Source organism: Pygoscelis adeliae, unplaced genomic scaffold, assembly GCF_000699105.1.
Source record: "Pygoscelis adeliae isolate BGI_AS28 unplaced genomic scaffold, ASM69910v1 Scaffold1000, whole genome shotgun sequence".
In the NCBI taxonomy this organism is placed as follows: Eukaryota; Metazoa; Chordata; class Aves; order Sphenisciformes; family Spheniscidae; genus Pygoscelis; species Pygoscelis adeliae.
This window is the reverse complement of record NW_008823952.1, coordinates 187747-207855: the sequence shown is the minus strand read 5'-3', so window position 1 is coordinate 207855 and position 20109 is coordinate 187747. Positions and strand designations below refer to the sequence as shown.

General features: G+C 39.4%; 2 protein-coding genes across 4 annotated transcripts in view; one reads left to right on the top strand and one right to left on the bottom strand.

Annotated features, from left to right (window-relative positions):
- TMPRSS12 (transmembrane (C-terminal) protease, serine 12) overlaps positions 1-5174 on the top strand; it is a 6144-nt gene extending 970 nt beyond the window's left edge. The window contains exons 2-5 of the mRNA XM_009321424.1: positions 4-112; positions 1631-1902; positions 2693-2835; positions 3906-5174. Of these exons, the coding sequence (XP_009319699.1) occupies positions 4-112; positions 1631-1902; positions 2693-2835; positions 3906-4142 (761 nt within the window). The 3' untranslated portion in view covers positions 4143-5174. The remainder of the gene's footprint in view (positions 1-3; positions 113-1630; positions 1903-2692; positions 2836-3905) is intronic.
- Positions 4817-15552, bottom strand: ATF1 (activating transcription factor 1). Of its 3 annotated transcripts, XM_009321336.1 has the most exons (8): positions 15418-15552; positions 13218-13346; positions 11261-11361; positions 9557-9687; positions 8503-8682; positions 8241-8400; positions 7674-7827; positions 4817-5592 (listed from the first exon to the last, which is right to left on the bottom strand). In XM_009321336.1, exons 1-7 carry the CDS (start codon positions 15526-15528, stop codon positions 7683-7685), a joined length of 957 nt encoding a protein of 318 aa, XP_009319611.1. In that variant the 5' UTR covers positions 15529-15552; the 3' UTR covers positions 4817-5592; positions 7674-7682. The 3 variants fall into 3 exon arrangements, with proteins under 3 accessions (XP_009319611.1, XP_009319603.1, XP_009319618.1); XM_009321328.1 differs by having other exon boundaries at positions 4829-7827; XM_009321343.1 differs by having other exon boundaries at positions 4829-7827; positions 15462-15542.
- Between the last annotated feature and the right edge of the window lie 4557 nt (positions 15553-20109).

Sequence of the window (20109 nt, the reverse complement as noted above, 5' to 3'; positions counted from 1 at the left end):
CAGTCAGCCTCCAGATTCACCAAGCTGGTGTACAATTTGCACACGTTTGTGGCGGAGCTTTAGCTAATGAGAATTCAGTACTTACAGCAGGCCACTGCATTACACAAAGGAAGTACGTATTCCTGCTAATACCTCTTTCTATTAAGCATGAGGATGGCACAGTAGGTCAGCAAAGCATCACCTGTGGTGTCTCTGAACAAATCAACGGGACACACACGGACCGAGCTCTCACAGTGCAGAACCGATGTGCAGACCCAACCTGTGCAGCTCCTGTGTACCGATACGGCCCGTAGGAGGGACTGGTCGTGGTGCTAAGGACCAAACACCGTCCCCTTGTCACCTTTGCCGTAACGGTCGTGTGTGGTGACGGCCGCCGGCCCGGCACAGGATGCAAAGTTATGTCTTTATAAGTCAACATCAGGAAGTCTTGGATACACACTTCTAGCTTGGCCCAGAACAACCTTTGTTATTTTTAATAAAGGGTCATTTGTTTTTGATCCAGGTGACGTTTTGGTTAGGTTGGGGGCTTTTTTTTTTTTCACGGAGCTCTAATTTTTCTGATCAATAGATTTTTCTAAACTAGTAAAGCTCACTGCAGAAAGCAAATGTTGCAATATTTAGATTAGAAATGTTACAATTCATTAGTTTTAACACTATTTCCATTTTTTCCTGTTTAATAGAATGAACAATTTGGCACTTAACTTTTTTTTTTTTGGACAATATGGTAAAAACATGCCTTAGAACAGGGCTTTTAATTGCACTTGCAGCAATTCTGCTGCATTTCAGCTATCTGATCACTGTTGTCTTTTCTGTAGTCTTTAACACAGTTGCAAAATCTGCACGCTAGTTCATGCAAGTTCATGTCAACTGTGTTGACATAAATGACCTGAGGGGAACTGAACTGTAAAAATCGCTGAACTTTGGAATTTTACCATTTATCAGGACCGTGGTAGATCAGTTCCTTGCTTCTTTAAAGGCACTTCTACAAACATTGATTTAGAGAGGCGTTATATTGCAAACAATCAATTTAATTTTTATCTTACACTCTGGAGAATTTTGGAGGTTAATCTGAATTTTACAGCCTGCCCTTTGCTCATCACAGGCCAAATTCCATTCTCACTTATTGTCAGTGAAGCTTTTTTCAACATACTTGACTAGAAATGAGGTCTGAATGACTATTTCTAAATTTAATATTAAGTTGATACTCATTATTTGTAACTTCTAGTTAATGGATTTCCCAAATCTAGGTACAAGCACAGTCTTTACAAGCATTGTGGGTATAAGACCACTTCCTTTCTGCAAAATAAATCCGTGTTTTTATCTTTTTCAAAAGAATATCTCCCGGGAGGCCTCTGCTGAGGTGGGGTGGGAAGCAAAATCTGAGTATCAGCTTAAATCATTAATCTGAATTCACCTTAGAACAGCCATAACCAGCATTAGGCAAACCGAGTGTTCAAAACAGACAAAATGAAATTAGCCAAATACGTTCCAGAAAATATTTACTACAGAATTTTCAATGTATATTCCTAAAGGCACATAAGCCAACAGTGAAACAATCGGTTAAAACAATGCCATCAAGAAACGCATTGACTTTAACGTAATTGTAAAAAATACATCAATTCTCTCGTAGGGACCCACATTCCTGGAGAGCTCTTTTGGGCGTGCATAACCTTTGGGAACATGGCGAACACGCAGCAAAAAGAAATATTAGAAGCATCACTGTGCACCCAGAATTCAAGAGCGAAACATTTGAAAATGATATTGCATTATTTGAACTTGATTCCGCAGTACGCTACAGCGACTATATTCAGCCTATCTGCTTACCTCCTGCACACCGTTACCCATACACCGACAATGAAACAGAATGCTTTATTAGCGGTTGGGGACGAACAGCAGAAAAAGGTAAAAATTGGCTTGCGTTGCTGATCAAGTTCTAAGCTACGTAACTAATATGGGGTTCCAGACCCTCAAGCTCACCGAGAGAGAACTGAATTTGTTCAGGTTATGGTCTCATCACACAATGTCATGAAATCCTTCCGCGATTGAGTATCTGCTTTCAGTATTTTTTCCACTGAAAGGAGATTAGATCCACACAGATGTAACCAAAGGTGTAAATTTTCTAGTCTTTCTTCCAAGTATAACATGAAAAAAGGAAAATAAACTAGCCTGACTTTCAGATTCATGGTACAGCTACTCAATGTTGTCTGCTAGAAAGAGCTTTTTTACTGAAAAACAACAGTTCTGATGCTGTGCATTGTGAACTTAGGGGTCCCCATGGACTATACAAATGGCTGCACTCCCTCAAATTCTCTCTTTCATCACAATGAGCACAAACTTGATATGACGGCAGCTGGTGGCGTGCATCTTGTGGGGATCATATAAGCTTGCTTGGTAAGTCACCTCTTATTTTGAGGTGAGCATTCTGAGCAAGCCTAGTAAGCAGTATTGTTATCATCAATGTTTCTTCAGAATAAGAATTGCAAAAACGACATCAAATCAAAGTCTGCAAATCCTTAACCCAGTTAAGTTTAAATCTGTTAGAAGTAGGCACAATCTCTCTATTAGGCACATGTCTAAACATGTACTGAAACATGCTTAAGCTAGCTGAACAGGGAAAAAAAGAGCACAGTAAGAATTGCTGCACACAACAGCATAAATATTTTACCTTTCTATATGCCGTCTTCCATTAAAGGTAAAACTTCGGCTGTGTTAAAAGAAGCACAAGTGGAAATCATTCCTTCTAGCATCTGTAACAGTTCTGATGCGTATGGAGGTCTGGTTAACAACAACATGATTTGTGCTGGCTCCCGATCAGGAGGCACCGATACCTGTCAGGTAAGAATGAACACCGTGCCCGACCTGCCACTATGGAAAGCCCCAAGCCAGAGTCTCAGGGGCATCATGATGAGCAGCATTTGTAGCGTAATTAATTTAAGTGGCAAAAATACTAAAGAGAAAACGTGTCAAACTGCAAAAGCAGCATCGTAAATAGAAAGAGATGGGATGGTGATTCCAAAGAAAAAACACATCTCAAAAACATACACAAAGAATTGAGTGATACTCAGCAGAAGACAAGAATAAGTGAAAGGAGAAAGACCGCAGACGTATTTATACACTGCTTGCCACAGAGATGTTACTAAATGATATACCATTACACAAACATACGTATGGCTACACGCACGCGTATCAGTGTTGTACATCCGTAGCGTGTGTGAAGCACACAAGCGTCTTGCCCGTTTTTATGCTTTTGAAAGAGAGCAGCAGCATTGGAAAGTGATACGGTTCAGTGGCACGGCGAAGTTTTTATGTAAATGCTGAGCAATCAGCAGCGCTTTCTCAGAAAAGACAGTTCTCGGGTCAAAAGCACTAGTGTGCAAAAGCTGGGGCACCAGTTGTGACATGGAGACATTTATAATTAAAAGCCATAACGTATTTGTAAGTACTTGGTCAGATATGCTTCCTGCTTCCCTCAGCAGTTTTCCTTTAAGTAGGCGATACGGCAAAGATTCAGGGTTGTGTATTCATTGCTGTGTTTCTTGGTACTTACACGTTGTGTGGACAATATATTCTCCTTATTAACTGACGAGTGAGAAAGTTGAGGGAGACAAGCCTTGGAATGAAAAGGTGCAAAAACAAACACAACAACAAAACTTTAGTTAAAGACACAAACTAATGCAGGCACGGTATTCCAGTCAAGGCAGTATCACCCAGCATCACCAAATTCTATCTTAATTTGTCTGTGTACTACTATCCGTGCATTACTGTCATTATTACTGTCCAGTTAACTTAGCTGATCAAAAAAGTTAGGGGGGGGGGGAAAGAAGTGGATGCATTACTGCTTTAATTCTACATGGACTCCTGGAAGGGAACGTATGTTACTGGTTTTTCATATTGTTTATTTACAGGGAGACAGCGGTGGACCTTTAGCGTGCTATCACCCTAGTACCGACAAATACTATCTCATAGGGATTGCTAGTTTTGGAGTTGGCTGTGGCCGACCAAAATTTCCCGGGATCTATGTCCGTTTATCCCAATACAGAAGATGGATAAAATCTGAACTTCTGTTGAGTAACAAGGCTGTGAATCCCGTGAGCAGTACACTTACCATCTTTCTGACTGCGATACGTACAGTACTTGCGTAGACTTTCTAAAGGGACAAACCACTGCGTCACCATCGCAGAGGCTTGGCCTGCCCGTTAAAACTTTGAAGAGAGCGCTAACTCCCCTTTCAGAATAAATCTAAGAGCCAAAGGACATACACTTATTTTTAGAGGTCATGTTTGCAATTGTGTTATCTTCTTTGTTTTCTGCCTTTGGTATCCATACTAACGGTAGAGGAAACGGTAACAACCTTGACCCTAAGAATGAAATCGAATATAGAAACGTTACCAACTGAAAATACTCTTTTCCCACCCTATTTCCGTGCTTTTCCAGCTATCAGAAGCTTAAGTACTACTTAGCAATACTACCGCGATTTTGTAGACGGCAGAGATGCTCCCTCTGCTGGGTGCATACAAAATGCCTTTAGTTAAGAGTGGCTCAGCTTTCTGAAAACTAAAAAAGAAAAAAAACCTGCAGAAAGACAAAAGGTATTATCCACTTATTATTTTTAGTGATGACTAAAATTTATGCACAAATAACTTAGTACTCCGACTGCTGAAAGGACACGTCAGATAAAAGATCTCTGGGTGCTGTTTCATAGACTAAATGTTTATTCTCAGCCACTGTAAAAGACCTGATACCACACAATGTATGCACATTTGCTCAGCACCGCTGTAGTACTGTGTTAATTAAAAATAAATAAGGACCATCAGAATTATATTTTGGCGACTTTATTTACCAAGGTCAAAATTTGCAACCATCTAATTGTTTTGACAAATATTTACAATTCATATAAAGCATGTACTTTTGTTTGGAAATAACCAGCAGAACAGTATTAGGTTCTATCTCTCTTACTCTCAGGATATAGATTTTACTCTCTTACAATCTAGATTTTGAAGTAAATCCAAAATAAGTATTTCATGATAAGTGATTACTTAAAGAGCAAACTCATGTTACTGTTTAATATTTCCATGATGAAAAATAAGCTGCTCTTTCCGAAACACTATTTTAAGAGGATAAAAATTTACTAATGTTATGTCTGGCAGCACTACACTTGTTTCACTTGCTGAATACAGAAAGAATTGGCCACCATTTTTTTACAGTCTTAACACTTGATAGCTTTTTTTATTATTATTCCGTATTACAAAAGAAGGTAAAGGAACAACAGCACACAGCGAGGATCAAAATACCATACAGAGGAGTTACCAAATTAGTTTCAGTACTGTAGGTCAAACCCTCTTAAACATACGCCAAAGAGCGTACGCACACCTGATGGGAGACAGAGCGACAAGGTCCAATTCTCTGAGGTGCTAAGCACGTTCCGAGGCGTTCGTTTCTCCTGAAATTCCACTAACAGAATTGGGAGGCACCAAACCCCTCTTTTGGAGCAGGTGCCGAATGTAATGATGTTCTCAGCCTTGCTCGCTATTTTTGATGTGCAACAAAAGCACTCCTTTTTGACATGATCGCAAACGTATACTCCAGTTTGGCCTAAAGGAAACGTATCGTGGATCATGTCCGTAACGATCATATATTTAGAAACTTTAGAAAAAAATGCATTTTTATAGCCTACTAACAATGTGATTGTGGAATGCAGTCTTTCTCATACCATTTGCAAAGAGCTCTGCTTGCTAAGAAGTCCATTAATTAAAAAATGAGTAAAATAAAAAATACTGACTGACCATATGATAAGCATTACACATCTAGGGAGTGAGTACATCTTTTAACTTCATTCAGATCTGAGCTAGCACAACACACACGTAGCTCTAACACCTTTTTAATAGCATAGTCCATAGTGCAATTCCCGCTGACATAACTGGAAGCAGGATTCAGTCCTAACTATGGAAAATAGTGTATTTATTATTCATGCAATAAGCACTGCATACACATTTTCTATTTCACAGAATCACAGAACCACAGAATGGTTGAGGTTGGACGGGACCTCTGGAGGTCACCTTGTCCAACCCCCTGCTCGAGCAGGGTCACCCAGAGCAGGTCGCCCAGGACCACGTCCAGACGGCTTTTGAGTATCTCCAAGAATGGAGATTCCACACCCAAAAGAGTCCTGATCATGTCAAACATTTAATTTTAACCTGAAACAAATTAAAATCATACAAACTAGAATCTCTGATAGCAATCAGATCTAATGTGCAGATAATATCAACTGTGGGGAATAAAAAAGCCCTGATTTTTTTTTTCTTTTTTTTTTGTTCCCAATACTCTTTAGGATCCTTTTTTTTTTTTTTGCAAGTTGCCTACAGACATACAAAATTAATTCAAATATCTCCTACACCAAAGAGGATCTCGTTTGACTTTGTACTATCCATAAAAATATATGCTTGAAAATCTGGTTCACAAAATATTTCATTTGTTTACTAAAATGAAATATATAAACTGTCAAAATACGTATATAAACTCAATTTCAGAATTTGTAAAGATCACAATTTAGCTACAAAATATACCAACCATCTACCTGTTTTCAATAGAATATTTTCTTACAAAGATACCATTACTTTGCAAAATATCCCCTACCTTACAAAATTAGTCTGGAAATTTTGCACTACTTTCAGCATATAAACCATATATTAGAACCTCATTAACCCTTTGGTATATATCTTCCATTTTTTATTTTATCGTTCTTCATCTATTTGGTTTAAATGTTCCAAAGCACAGTAGAATCTCCAGACAGAATAAGCAATGCATGTTTAATTGGATATATAATCAGCACACAATTTATTTTTCAATTATAGATCTTTATCATGCCCAACAACTAAGAACAAACTATTGTGAAATCATTCTTCAGAAACGCCTGTTCACCAGTACTCGTTCTACCACACCGTACTTTAAAATAATTGGATGTGTTGAATTCTCTTAAGAAAAGTCAACACCTGATTTCATGTGCCTCAGACATTTTCGGGACTAGGCCTCTCACTGCTTTCTGCAGATCCTTTCCAAATTTGATAAACACAGCAAACGTCGAAAAAAAAACCCCAACTTCTTAAGCTGTCAGCTGAGAAAGAGTAAACATAATTTATACCTCTAGCAAAGTATTAGCTTTTTTTATCATCTGCACCTGTAAATAACAACTTACAGGTTAAAATAAAAATATTTACATACAAATAACTGAAAGAAAAAGTAAGGATTGAAAAAGAGTAAGAAATCAAAACATATACTGGTTATAAATGTTACTAATAATGTCAACTATGGCAAGGATTCCATTTCATCCGCATTTTAATTGCAACCAAATATTGCCTCCGTTACAAGAGGTATTTGTAGAAATTTTCAAAGAAATGCTAATCACCTGCCTCGTAAAACGTGACTGTCCTTTTATTGTAGATGCAATCTTGACTTTATAAGTTTCCAGTTGCCAGCAGGTTAGCAGGAATTTTGGTGAGGTTTTCTTGTTTCCTTTTTGTACTTTGTCACCAACATGTTGTAAATAAAATCTATATAGTCTTTAAGTTGTGAAATCTAGGTAGAAAAGTTTCATTTTTGACCTTTCATCTAGTTTAAAAAATTCAGTATAAAAAAAAATTCTCCTCTGAAATTTAAACAGTCCACAAAAGTTTTACCTTCTTTTCTTACACGCTTTTATGACAGTAAAGATCTTTCAAAGTTTTTAGCTCTTCAATTAGAGTTTTGTTCTGATTTTCCAGGACCGCAACTCGATTTTCCAGACATTTAACATACTCTTTCTTCTTTCTACGGCATTCTCGAGCAGCTTCTCTGGAAGACAAGCAGAAGTAATTGTTTATTTTAGATTTGAGATGTGTCTATTTTATGACTGTTACGATTCTGACCAATATGAGAGGAGAGAGCCGGCACTGCCATCGTGAACAAAACAAACCGACAAGTACACAACGATAGGTGCGGAGAATGAAATTCAGCAGTATCTGGTAACACACACGGTAGTCAATCTGCAGGGAAAAAACAATTTCTTTCCGCCAAACTGTGTGAGACGGAACACGGAGCGTGTTTTGGTCAGAATTTCCAATGTTTTTAGTCGCTGGATGCAGCGGCATACCATACTGATGGCGCAGTCAGTAAAGCTAGCTCGCAAGACTCATAATTTGTCCTTTGAAGATACATTTCAGCACACTAAACTAACAAATCAAAGCAGCCCACGTGCACTTACATACCTGTTCTTCATCAGCCTTATTTCTCGTTTCAACTGCGGATCATCTGTCTTACTTGTCTGTGATGTCAGAGTGACAGGAGATGTCATCACCACAGTCTGAGGAAGGGATGTGGTAGTTGGTGTGGTGCGGATCTGGTAAGTCTGCATGTCTCCTGATGCAGCTGTTGCGATAATAGCATAAGACATCAAAACGTGGTAGCGTTAGAAAGTTACACTTGCGTTAGTGATGGGGATTTCTAACCATTGCCAGAAGGCGTACTCACTCTGCACTACCACCTGGTTGCTGGGTACAAGTATCTGTTGACCATCTGATGTTTGCGCGTACTGCAGTATCGTTGTCCCAGGCTGAGTACCGCCAGCATTTGTCATCGTTAGTGTCTGCAGACCTTGCACACCATCTGTACCTGGGCTGGCCAGCTGCAATCCATTTGCAGCAATGGCAACTTAAAGAAAAAGGAACATGCACAACAGTGTTTGTAGCTGTATGTTATAACATACAGATGAAGGTAAATCTGGAGGCTGTACAGCTGTTTCCACTGCTGAAAAATAGTGCCAGTTTTGGAAGGCTTTTTTCTTCTGTCACTTTCAACTATCAGACCTTGCTGCTGGGTTCTTACTAAACGTATTGGGTGTAAGCGGCCAGGTGTTGGTAGTGGGGGGAGCCGCAGGGGTGGCCTCTGTGAGAAGAGGTCTGGGACTGCCCCGAGCCGGACACCAGCTCCACATGGACCCACGCTGGCCACAGCTGGTGGAAACGTCCTTAAGAAAGGGCAAAAATCCAACAGGCAAAGGAGTGAGGGGCGGGGGGAAGTGAGAAACAGTGTGAACACCCAGCTCAGAGAACAGGGATGGAGAGGAGGTGCTCCAGGTGCCGGAGCAGGCTGCTTTTTGGCTCACAAGCACAATGAATACTAGGTGATAAAATCAAAGGAACAAATCCTTTTTTTTTTTGCTACCTCCCTGATATCACAGGAACACCTTTTGGTGTGGCCCTATGATATATATAATGGTATCTTCACCGATCTCAAGTTTTGGACTAAATCTAACACTAGAAGGCTGCTATGTATTCCGTAACAACGTCCTTTGAATGTCTTGTCTTAATATGCAAAAATTAACATAATGAAGCATTGAGTTTATCTGGAGTCTTTAGATACCGGTCTACTTCCATGTAATAACAGTACTAACTTCATTAACTGTTAGATAAATAGCCAAACTTTTTTTCATCTTAGTCAAATATATAACAAAAAGAAAATCTGTATTTTGAGGCAAGTTGAATAAAAAATGTGTCCAGTTAGGCACGTATTTTGTATAACGTACTGTACTGTCCAGTGCTCGTCTGGTAGATAGGTGTGGGAACGGACATAGATGTAACAGTAGAGACCCCAGGACTCTCCTCATCTCCTTTTCTATCACGTGTATCTTCCGAAGAAAGATCTTTCAAAATTTTCCTGTTAAAAACCAGAGTTTCTTTATCAGCTCTAATAGTAGGCAAAAACTACAAATTACTGCAACAACAGTTACAAACTGCTATCCCTATTTTGTATTACAGAAATAAACACTCAAATTTTGATGTACAACACCTTTTGGAATTAACAAAATTTTGTATGAGGTGACTGCCTCAAACTCCTTCTGTAATTACACTTCTGTAGTTTGTATAGTCCAGTTTTTTAGTTAAATATTTGAATCATTTTATGAGCTAAGAGCAATTCAAGTCAGCTACTGATTTATAAAGTATGTGTATGTGCAAATCAGCACAAATTCCAGATTTTCAATCATTACCCTCTAAAAGCCTTAGATGTTTGAACTGGTAAGCCTGCAATGAAAACCTGCAGCATTTGCAGTAGATTTCAGTAATCTCCAGAAAAACGGTGCGCCGAAAACTAGCACTGCGGCTGCATCATTTCATTTCATTTCAGTAAAACATAAACATTTTCCGGGGATATATAACTGGCCTAATAAGAGATTTTTCTGATTTACAACTTGATCCTCTAATTCTCTCAGGAATAGGCTTTGTATATCCAATTAAAACCAGTTTGCTCTGTCTGGTGTCAGAATAAACCACAAAGGAGTAGATCACTACAGAAAAGTTTAAAAATTAGCTCTCTTCCTCTTTCAGTACACAGTAAGGCTTTCTATTTCTTTTCTGCATTTAATTTCACTCTTGCACAGCTTCTCAAACAACCCATGTCCTATGTAACAATACCCTATGAAAACAGACACATCTCTATTTAAAAGAAGAACCAATGGAAGCAGGAATTTTATGCATCTTACCCCAGGCCAAACGATGAATTAGTGGCAGTTATATGAAGAGAAAAGCAGAACTGACGACTCCTGATCCCAAACCCGCACAGCTAAACAGTTCTCCCACAGAAGCTCTGCTTACAGCTTGTCTTTTCCTATCCTGGCTACTTTAACTGAAGATTCAGAATTGCTCTTTTCCACCACCGTTTTTGACTACATGCAACATAATAAAATCCCTCCTGAATTATTTGTTCTGATACGTAATTCAAGATGAGATAAAGCCGTCAGAAAGTACTAAGAGGAGTGGATAAAACATTCAAAAAATGAAAAGCAGTGGCAGAAGTGGGAACAATAATCACAGATAGGAGTACCAGGTAGGTTCATAAACTGTCTTCTAAAATTTTCAGAACGATATTGTAAAAAAATATTAAATTTTGTGTTAAGTTTCTAACAAATTTATTATTTGAAAAGCCAGGATGTGGCATTTGACTACACTCCTCATTTCAGTAAAATGCTATAACTGAGTAAAATTACAGCTGATAAACAATTTTTCCTATGCCACATCATGTTGAAGCTGATCTCCAGTTAAGTCAAAGTTTCCTTGTAGCAAATGATAGCTAACATGGCATCCTCAGAACGTTTACTGCATGAACAGATCCAATGCGTGTTTCAAGAGAAAGAAAACAACTTAGAGGTTGACAGAACATATGAAGCTACTGAAAGAAGTTGCTATTTTGGTTTCAAATAAAAATAACAAAATATATTACATACAGTACTTACCGGTAAGATGGACGACGAGCTAAGATGCCTCGAGCTTTCTGTGAAGAGCCTATGCTATCTGATGAATCCTGAGAATCTTCACTCTCAGACAAAGAAGATACCTAGAAAACACATTCCATGTGGTTACGGGGTGCACTTCAGAAGAAATACCCAGAAGAGATTACACATTTTAATTGTGTATGAGCTAAAGCTGCATGAAAACTACACAAATGCAGCTAATTACAAAGAGAAAGAAAAAATGATGGATTTCTAGTTCCAGTGCTATCTACTACTTCTAGCAATTATCAAAGACTGTTACATTAGTAAGATCACAATGAAACAGACACCACCACCATCACCACCCCACCCCCCCCCTGCCAAAAAAAAGGAAGCTCAAGAGATTCTCCCAAACTATTTATCACATTAAAAGCTGGAAAACGTCCGCCATCTGAAGCAAGCTGTTCTAGCTGGATTAAACTGCAGGATTAATCAATCCAGAATGTTTAAAACAGCACTGTGAAGAAATACAAATGGTTTATTATTTTCATAAAAATCACACAAGCCTAACTATCTCAGTAGCTGATGTGGTCTGAAGAGGTGAGCCGCTCCCACACATAAATTTGTCTAAGGAGCTGGTGGGAACGGAAACAGGAACACCATTTACTTACAAAGACAAACATAGAAAATACTTGAAATCTTTTACGTAGACAGAAAAGCAGCGTATTTTGTTGGTCAGAATATGAGTCAAAGGAAAGTAATATTTAAGGCAGCAGCATATCAGGGAGTAAATATGCAAAGTATTATCTGTAATTTTCTCTTTATTCCACTGTGTCCTCATACAGTTGGCAAGTGTTATTTTTTTCTCTGATGCTCCTTATTAAGTACCAGCTAACAAAACATTTTATTTGTACTTATCTGTGTGCCAGCAACAAAAAGTCAAGAATTTCTCACTTAACTGCTGCTACAGAGACAAAAAGAGCAACCTACTACCAACATTTAAAATAAAGCTGCTCATGTATTACTTTTTTTCCCCCCTTAGAGCAATAAGGCCACAACGTTCATAAATTACAGGAAAAAAAAAAAAAAGGAAAGAATACAGTCAGCGGGGACCCTGCAACTAGAACACGATGATAGGGAAGGGATTAGTGGAGACTCAAGTAAAGACAACCTACTAAAACAGATGCTTAACTGTCTTCAGAAGAGAGAAATGTGTTTTCTTTTCCATGATCTGATGTTACAGGAACAATGATAGCTGAGAACGCATCATACGTTTACTTTTCATGGTTTATCAATTTAATGTCATATGAATAGATAAGCACAGTACAAAGGATCAGTGACAAATTAATGTGTTTAGGCGCAGTTCTTCCAGTCATTCGGCTGACTAGTGCAGTTATTTCACAGCGTAACTCCAATGCCATGCCGCCCAGAGGGCTCTCTGCAGCCAAGGACTGAATGAAGTAGTAACAGACTCGACTGTAAAATCCCCAAGGCACCTCTCTGAAGTGGCTTATACAAAAATCACATGGCAAATGAGTAAGAGAATACTTAGGTACCACAGAAACAGAGTTACAGCGTACGTGAGGTGAGCCATCAGCAGTTCATCCACCATCATTCAGGTCTACCTTTTCCAAACACACATTCTTCTTCGTTAGGTTATTCTATACTCTCTTCATTTTGGTATTGAAACACACTGACTGCACATCTGTTAGGAGCACCAACTAAAGAGTTGCGGTTTTGTTTTGTTTTTTTATAAAGGGAGGCAATGTCAAATAGTTTAATTTCAACTCCAAAGGCAACTTTAGCACTGCAAATAATTTCAACATTAAGAACGATGTATCCCGAAAATACCGTCACTGGATTGCTCGCAGCAGGGCCCAAAAGGCTGCACTGTGGCAGAGTTAGTCTGACAAGTCGTTACAAGTCTTTTCACGTACATAACACAGGATTCTTGGTTGTTTATCAGACATTCTGTAGTTACCTGCACTGTTTGCACCTGGGGTGAGTGGATTACAGAAGAGGACTGCGCTGTCTGAATGACTCCCTGGACCTGGACTTGTTCTCCAGGAAGCTGAACAACTGTCAGGGGAGCGGGACCTCTTAGAGACATCTACAACAAATCAAAGAATCATTAACAAAAGCTGTAGTTTGTTCTCCAGTATTCAGAAAGTGTATAGACATGTAGGAAAACTAGTGGAGAACATGCATTAGCAGATGCTTCTTTTAAGTCTAATTAAGTCACAGAAGGTATCCTTTAAAGATACACATTTTTGAGATACATATCTGCATACAAAAAAGGCTGAAACAGTTACTTATTTGACTTAGGTTGGGGGAAAATCAAACGTAGCATTATGTGCAAAAGATTAAAATGCTGCAACTTGAAAACAAGCAGTTCTAAATGAACCACAATGAAGCAGACTTCTTGAGAATCACATCGAGACTGAGCACGATTGCTTTCATGTAACTCCATCCATATGCACGGATAAAGCCCCACATTTGTGGTGGTTCCTTTTTTTAAGCTTTGATCCATTTTAAGAGTGTCTTAGACTTCGATGAGCAGAAATAAAAGTGCTGAATAAGTAGCCTTAATTCTCACTGAAGTTAATAGGAGTTTAGCGCCCTATCTAAATCAAGATGAAATCACTAACAAGACTAGGGGCTTAGGACAGATCAGACTAACAATACTAAACTGATGCAGAAGGTAGCATGAATAAAGTACATATTCGGTGTTCTTGGATTTTTTTTTTTAAGCAACCGGTACGAGGCTACGGTTCAAAAAGTTCACAGAGAAGAAACCACAAGAGTTAAGCACAGCAAAAGCTGACCAATCTACTTAGAAAGTTCAAGGCACAAGGGCCGTATGAAAGACACCAGACCAGGAAGGAAACTGAAGGAGACAAGGTATGCAAGCTCTGGACAAGGAAGAAGAACAAAGAGCAGATGTTTTCCAAATAAAAATTACAGCATCTGTTCTTTAAGGTTTTAAAATGATCAATTTCAATAAATGTTGTAGCTGGAATCTAGGTTTAATTGGCAAAAAGTTAATTACTGCTACTCCTATAAAAAATACTTTTTACATTCTAGCAGATTTGTATTTTTGATGTTGAACTCGCACGAGCCTTTGCACTTAAAAATTGATTAAAGTTATACACGGAGATGCATAAGTAATAACCAGTTTCCTCACCAAATTTCTTCACTACTTTTATTATTCTGGAATATACGAAAAGATGAAGGCAACATTAAAACTCATACAGCTAACTTTTCATTTAATACGACTTTCGTATCATACATCACAGTATTAAGTTACATTGGCAACCTCATATAAAAACACGTCAGAAAAACAGCCTGTAAACAAACAACAGGATGCTTGCTGATATTCTATCCTGTCTTTGCCTCATGCAGTTATCTAAATATTGCATCAAAAGCTACATCGCCTCCACAGGGCAAACAGTGGACGAGCTGCAAAACTTCGTTGTTTCACAGGACGGCTACGCGGCTGTGGGAGCAGACTTTACCTAGAAAGAGATGCTCTGTCAGATGCAGAAAGTTGAATCATGAGAAATCCAGGACAAAGCTCTGAAAGCGATGTTACCTTGTAGTAAGTATGTCAAATTTCCAACTTCATATGATTTATTACATTAAATACATTCATGTTGGGCTAAAATCCAAGTGTTTCCATGGTGCTGAGCACCCAGGATTGCCATTACTACAAAAGGAGCTGTAAATGCTTTTTCTGGAAAAAAAAATGAAAATTAGGTCTTTGATTCATTACTAAGCAGCTCCTGTATGTCAGGTCGATGACGATTTTAAAGGACGCACAATCTAACAAAAATGCTGGGTTGCATTTTTGCATTGTACGAGCACGAAATTTAATTTTGGTCTTTTGAATGCAAGCCATTTTATTAATTTTGTGTTAATGTTGTAGCTGGAATCTAGGTTTAATTGGCAAAAAGTTAATTACTACTGCTACTCCTATAAAAAATACTTTTTACATTCTAGCAGATTTGTATTTTTGATGTTGAACTCAAAAACCATCAACAAACAAGTACATTTTTCTCAACCTTCTTTTGTTTTTTCTTCTCTGCGTGTTTCTAAAACTCAAGAATTAATATAGTTTGTAGTACATAAAAAATGGCTCTTAACTACCTCAAATGTTTGCTGAGATTTGGCCCAGGCTTTACCTGTTGAGCAATATGAGAGAGCTGAGCTGCCTGTAGTGTTGTACCTTGTACAGCTGATGTTTGTGAAGGCGTCACTGAACTGTTACTGCTGCTCTTGTGCACCTCTTCCATAATCAACTACAAGAAAAATAACGAGTTAAATTCAGTTAATGATAAATTTGAACAGCAGATAGGTGCCCAACTTCCACGGATATTTTAGAGAATCTCAGTGCATAATGCTTTTAGCCTTATTTGGACATTTTTAATTAGTTCTTTGTCCTTTGATGTCACTTTCTATTATGGAATAGCACAGCATTTTTTGTCACTTCCCCTACGATACCCCGAGCATTGTTACGCCTTCGCACGGGGACAAGAGAGGAAAGACACGGTGGGAGCCTTTCCACCCGCCCCGTGGGTTTGGGCAGGTCGAGCGCAGCACCCAGCACGCCGCCTCTCGAGGCCTCGGAGCCCAGAGCGGCACGAACCCCCGTTTCGGAACAGGAGACAAGTCCCGTTTTGCCCTGACAACACCTGCAGTCCAACCGTCTGTCAGCACCAGTTCAGACCTACCCCACACTGAAGTTTACTGTCAAATGTGTTTACTGAATTTCCCGGTTTTTCATGAAAATAAACAAGTCATGAGATCTAGGAAGAAAACCAAGGTAAAGCATTTATACTAAAGAATACCTTGCTCTAAGTAAAATAATTTTCCAAAATATTTTACCCAAGCTACCAGCCAAACCTATTTTAAAACATCTGAAGGTGTATAAAAACAAAACAGGGACTCAAAATCAAAGCACAGAGATCACAGTTTTGAATTTTAAACCCTGCAAAAGTCACTCCGTCTCCATATAATACAGTCAGTCACACTTCTCTCATTTCTAAGATTTTATATTTAACTGTTCAACATGTCTTGACAGCATCCCCCCTCCAATATTGGGGGATTTAGTGATGTAAAAACGCATGCTTTTAGGTGGGGTGAGTGGGCGGACCAGCCTAGAGCATTAAAAGATGATCGGTGAGTGTTAAACATTTTGTCACAGAAGGTTTGAAACTGTTGAAAGGACAGTTGCTATGAGACTGGAAATTACATTTCTTTCTGTGGAAATGTGAGTCATTGATTTTTCCCTACTGAGATAAACCACAGCTCTTGCAGCCTGACATATACTTAGAGGGTAAAAAGTCAATGTACACCAAGAGCAGAATCTTGTTCTTGCAATCCTTACTCATCTGAGGAGCCCCACTGCAGAACTCCCCAAATAAGTTACTAAAACAGGACTTTGTGGAGAGAAAACTGATGGTTGGGCGACACGTGAAACCGTATCCTTTACAGCACAGAACAAACGTTCTCTAACATATGATACAGCTTCCCAACATACTTATGTCTATAGACGTACAACGATTCATTCGGAGTTTAAGCTGAAGCAGCACAATGAAGGCTTCACTCTGGAATAAAAAGCTCACGGGAACAGGGCAGTGCTTCAGCTGTTCCCAGCTTCTGGAAACCTTCAGCTTATCAAAACTATCCCGACTGCCTTTGCTAAGAGTATCACGTCGCTGCTGCTGCGAACGCAAGAGTGCTTTCCCCTCCGCATCGCCAGGAGCGTGAATCGGAGTCGAGGATCCTGACTGACACCCTGCTCGACTTCACGCCGCTCACGCCTGCAAGAAACCAGCCCCGGTGCAGCAGCGGAGCAATGCAATTCTAACATCTTCTTTCTTCAGTTGCTACTGCTGCAGAGCTCGCCTGAAAGTAGGAAAGACTGTTTTGGCTTTTTTTTTTTTTTAGGAAAGAAAATTGAGAACGGAAGTAACTTAAGTATCTTGAAGCGACAAAAAAAAGGAAGAGCAGAATCAATGACAAGCATGTATAAGGGACGCAACTTTATATACCCTCTAATGTAGTTTTAGGTTTTTTATAAAGGAAAATCTACGTGTTGTACCCCTGCAAAGGGAGACATTCTAAGCGTCACGAGTAAACAGGGCACTGTCAAACTGAAATCCAGTCAACAGCAAAAATTAAAATAAATTTCCAGTGCTACAGAAACACCCAATTCATTTCTGTAGTGCTAAACCACACTCTGTCTCTCCCTCCCTCTTTTACTGTTTTTCTCTGCCTTATTGTCCCATGAAAGACTCACGACAGCAGCAAAGTAGGCTGCAAGAAACAATGAAACTGATAGATACAAACCCACCCAAAATAAACAAACCGGGGAGAAAGCACAAAGGCTTTTGCTGATCTTTCTCTCATAGGTGTGAAGTCCTACTTACAGGAATAAAAGATAAAGTATTTCCCATTATAAACGTGATTTTTCAAGTTCACTTCATCTCTGCTTGCTCTGCAATATTTAACTAAATAGCCATCCAACATCAATGAATCTTAGCAAAATAATATTAATAAAAAAAGATTTAGCAAGCGATTTTAACAAGGTGAAAATTACTACTGCGTCTCCTACCCTCCACTGGATAAAGGAAATGCAACACGCTATTTGGCCTCGCACGACTGTCTCACAAGAAGACCCACATGCCTCTATCTTGTTAAAACAACTTATTTAGCTGGAAAAATGTGAATTTTCCATTGGAATGGCCTTCTGTGAACACCTGAAACAGCAATTACCATCTACCAGCTTTCAGAAAGACGGTTCCACTGAAAAACCTCAACCTGCAAGTTCTCAAGCTTTGAAAAGAAGTACCAAAGACGGAAAATATATCAGGGTTTCAGCTTTTTACACCACAGTTAAAACTACCTCCAACAACACAATATACATTTAGCTGAAACCAGCTGCACACTTTGGGGTGAAGGAAGAGTTTTACACGTCACAGAGTACTGACGGGAGGGAATTCGTAAAAGCAACACCCAATGTTTTATTAGCCAGAAAATAATTACTGTTCCGATCCGTATGAAAACCATGTTTTTATGATCAGACAGGTAAGGATGATGCTTTTCAGAATAAAAACAATGCCTCCACGCAGCTACATCTCCAAAGTAATTTCATTTAAATGAAAGGATTCTGCAACAGCAGTATTACGAAGTTTGTTTTGAAGGACTTTAAAACTTCTGAGAATCGGCGCTCTCCAGCCAAAGACACACATCTCACTTTAAACCTGAGTTTGAGGCTCAAACGTATCTTCCTTTTAAACAGAAATGGGAACGTCGTGTTTCATTGTGGGCAAGTTCAATTTACCATCCTGAAGTTCACACATACCCTCCTAACACCATGTTCCTTAGTTTGAACCACCACTCAAGAACCACTTAAAAAAACCCCTAAATGACTGAGGAGCGTCAATTAAAAAAGAACAAATAAACAAGAAAAACCCGTTCCCACAACTTTAATCCTGATGGAAAAGATCCTAAACCGCTGCAGAGTCGGTCCCCTTACAGACATCCTGCGCCTGCGCGGTAACGAGCTTCCCAAGACTTGACTCTGAATCACTCTTTACTTCAGTGTCCCACAAACAGCGTACTGTGCTCTTGTCCTTGCCATTTTGTTTTTGCCTGTTTACAATGCAGATTATCTGAGACAGTGATTGTCTCTAGTTAAATGCTCATAAAATGACTAAAATCATGGGTTCCCAGCCTCAGGTGAGGCTTCAAAGCATAATCAGGAGGCAAAGAATAAGATAATGGAATATAAAAGCTGTATGTTAAGGCAAGGAGAAGTGAGCTGTAGTGCGAGAGCACCAAAAGAAGAAACCAAGTTCCGTTTTGTCCTTCTAAATCCAGCAGAGGAAAGGCCCGAATGATATTTCGGTATTGAAATATCGCAAGAGGCAATTGATTTTTTTTTTTTTCCAAAGACTTTATAAAGTCAGAAATCAAAGAATACCGGACGCAGAATTTTATTCTCAAATACTAAGTGACAAGAGTCAAATACTGACTTATACGAATTACAGAAAGTGATTTAAAACATTTGGTGAAATTATACTCAAGTAATCTGGTGAAATTTTGGATTTTTTCATGTCTCAAAACAAGCTGTCTTCACCAGCTACAGCAGTTAAAATACTGTTTACTTAGTTTTGTAATTAAGACACTTGGGGAAAGTTTTTTCACCCCGAAGACGGACAGAACTCCAGTTTTTTCCAGGAGCCAGTGAAAGACGGAGGCAAAGGACAGCACATCCTACCAGCTCGTGCCAGAAAGCAAGCGAGGAGACTTGAGTCAACGTACCCAGTTACAGCTCCGGATTCCGTTCTACAAACACACGTACGAATACTCCTTAAAACTTCAGGAGTTCTCCCGTACGTGTTTTCCTCCACTCACCCCCTGCCCCAGCCTTCTACAGCGAAACGAAGCTTAGCGAGCATTCCCACGACAAGCAGCTTCAGAAATAAAAGCCTGCAGTCTAAAACCGTACACAGGATATCGACATAAGCGATCTCGATATTTCTGAGAGGAAAATATCAGTGAGACCATTTACAAACAACCTGCATCCCGCTGCCTTGAAATCAACCCGGTACCCATTGCCGTGAGCGTCGGAAGACACGGCTCACGAAAACGGCGCTCTGTCAAAATTAATGGGAAAAAAGGGGTAATCGCTCTATTTTTTATCGGTGGATCTCAAGGGCCGCTGGAAAGGAGACCACCGCTGCCCTTCCACTGAAGGCCGAGTCAAACAGGGCCGAAGTCGCCACCCGAGAGCTCCGCGCCGGAGCCGGGGGGGCCCCTCTCCCACCCCCAAGCCCCCCGCGACCCCCCCGCGGTCCAGGAGGTTC

Bases quoted from the DNA above. Each gene is read 5' to 3' on its own strand.
- ATF1 (XM_009321336.1), bottom strand. From the start codon at position 15,528: ATGGAAGAGGTGCACAAGAGCAGCAGTAACAGTTCAGTGACGCCTTCA. The intron at 8,683-9,556 runs GTACGTTATACA...TTTTTCTTTAAG, and splicing joins GACGAGCACTGGACAGTACA to TTGCCATTGCTGCAAATGGA. The intron at 7,828-8,240 runs GTATGTAAGTGC...CTTGTCTTCCAG, and splicing joins ATAAGGCTGATGAAGAACAG to AGAAGCTGCTCGAGAATGCC.